This window comes from Sphaeroforma arctica, assembly GCF_001186125.1.
Source record: "Sphaeroforma arctica JP610 unplaced genomic scaffold supercont1.5382, whole genome shotgun sequence".
NCBI classification, from domain to species: Eukaryota; class Ichthyosporea; order Ichthyophonida; genus Sphaeroforma; species Sphaeroforma arctica.
Genome location: NW_014035176.1, coordinates 55 through 1991, shown reverse-complemented (window position 1 = coordinate 1991; position 1937 = coordinate 55). Strand labels below are relative to the sequence as shown.

Genomic DNA, 1937 nt, shown 5'->3' with positions numbered 1-1937 from the left:
TATAATAATATAATATATATATATATATATATATATACTAATAATAATAATAATAATATATATATATATATATATATATATATATATATATATATATATATATATATATATAGATATATATATGAGTGTGTGTTTGTGTATGAATATATATAATCGAATACACATATACATGTATAGACTAATACAAGCACGATGGAACATAACTGGAACACAATAGAAAGCAAATATCCTCGAAACAAGCACCTACCAGAAGAGGTGGCTGCTGTAGGGGCTCTGCCAGCAGGCGTGGCGGGCGCGGGGGCTTTACGCGCCGCTGGAGCTGCTCTACGTTGACGTGCCATCTTGTTTTCTTTATATGGACTATTACAAGTTGTGTGAACGAATACGATGCGAATTCAAACCTCAAATAAGTGAACTACCAAACTTCAATACAAATCTTCGACCTATATAGTATGTGTAGATGTATTTGGCCAGCCGCCAGTCCCATCATGATGGCCACGCCGGCGCACGAATGGGAAGGTTTCAATTTCCAAAGTTCATTTTTTTTGGGACCGGAAATCATATGATTTTTGGTAAATGAGGCCACGCTTTTTCAGCCGTCAGTGCTCATGACTCAGCACTCGTTAGTCGTTGGTCGAGGTTGCTAACCTAAATACGGTTTGTACTAAAGCGTATAAACTTCGAGCAAATAAACGAGTTCGAATGGCCCCGCGAGTATCGAACCGGGTGCATGTTCGGAGCTTGCAGATTGAAAGTTACCAGAGGTTTCATTGAGGGTGTCCGCTAAACTCACACACTAGGTCCAGTTTTTTCTCGCAACCTTCTGACTTTAAGCGTATACAATTCAAATCATAAAGCGTTTGCGTTGAACTAGATTGTACCTCGTCAACGACTCAACGGATTAAGGCGTCGACTCTTCCCGTCTTCCGCCGTCGTTCTACAGTGTATTTACACATTTACAGGCTACAGACGTGTGTGCATACAGAGGGCGATGAGTCATATCAGACAACTATATGTATTTACGCCCTGACATGGCGTAAAGTTCCGGAACTTTTTGCTCGATATGAGCTGTTAGATGGCCCCAATGTGTGCACAACTGCACATACTTTTAACATACTGAATCGTGTTTAATCGTCCTGTAGCCTATTAAAGCCTTTCTGCTCGATAGAAGCTATACTGTTTAATATGTAAATATGCCTATAACACCATATACACATACAAATTTGAAAAGTTCATGTCCCATGTCCGATGTCTGAGGGGGTTGCCTTACATCCTTTTCTTTTATGCCCGCGTCTATGTATCGATCACATCAGTCATGCCGTGTGCGGGAATCTATCACAATGGTCTGGGCAAGTATGCTTTTTCGTAGGCTATCCATTCGAAGGTTCTGTTGTTGCAAGTATTCAAATAAATAACATCAGAACTACTTCCCTTCTCATATATGCCTCTGATAGTATACACAGACTTCGTCACTGTCCCTTTGCGTTACCTCAAGTACGCCATCTCCTGTTAGTACTATTCTTTTACAACCAGGACGGGTCACGTCATACGACTACAGCACGTAAGGAAGCCATTGTGTTTAGTGATCGCAAATCATGAGTAGATGTTTAGTCAAACCATGTGCACCTGAAGTAAACTTGTTTGCACGCATGAGTAGATGCTTAGTTAAACCATGTGCACCTGAAATAAAATTGTTTGAACGATATTTCTTTCGTGGTGGTAGTTTGTTACTAGTTTGGCATGGGGGTCACACGTACGCGCACTGCCAATCAATATTTAGGGTCACCTTTGTACGGGACATGTTTTCAAGGAGTATGTATTGTTGCAAATACAATATCATGTATTGAGGTACGTGTATATTGATTCATGTTGAATTTTTGTTCATATGCATATGGATACAAGCTTGTATTGCTGTCTCATAAGTATGTAAACATTCT

General features: G+C 39.8%; 1 protein-coding gene across 1 annotated transcript; it reads left to right on the top strand.

Moving 5' to 3' along the window:
• The first annotated feature begins 1048 nt into the window (after positions 1-1048).
• On the top strand, positions 1049-1703 carry SARC_14963 (hypothetical protein). Its single transcript, XM_014290906.1, has one exon. It carries the CDS (start codon positions 1249-1251, stop codon positions 1597-1599), a length of 351 nt encoding a protein of 116 aa, XP_014146381.1. The 5' UTR covers positions 1049-1248; the 3' UTR covers positions 1600-1703.
• Positions 1704-1937: the final 234 nt, after the last annotated feature.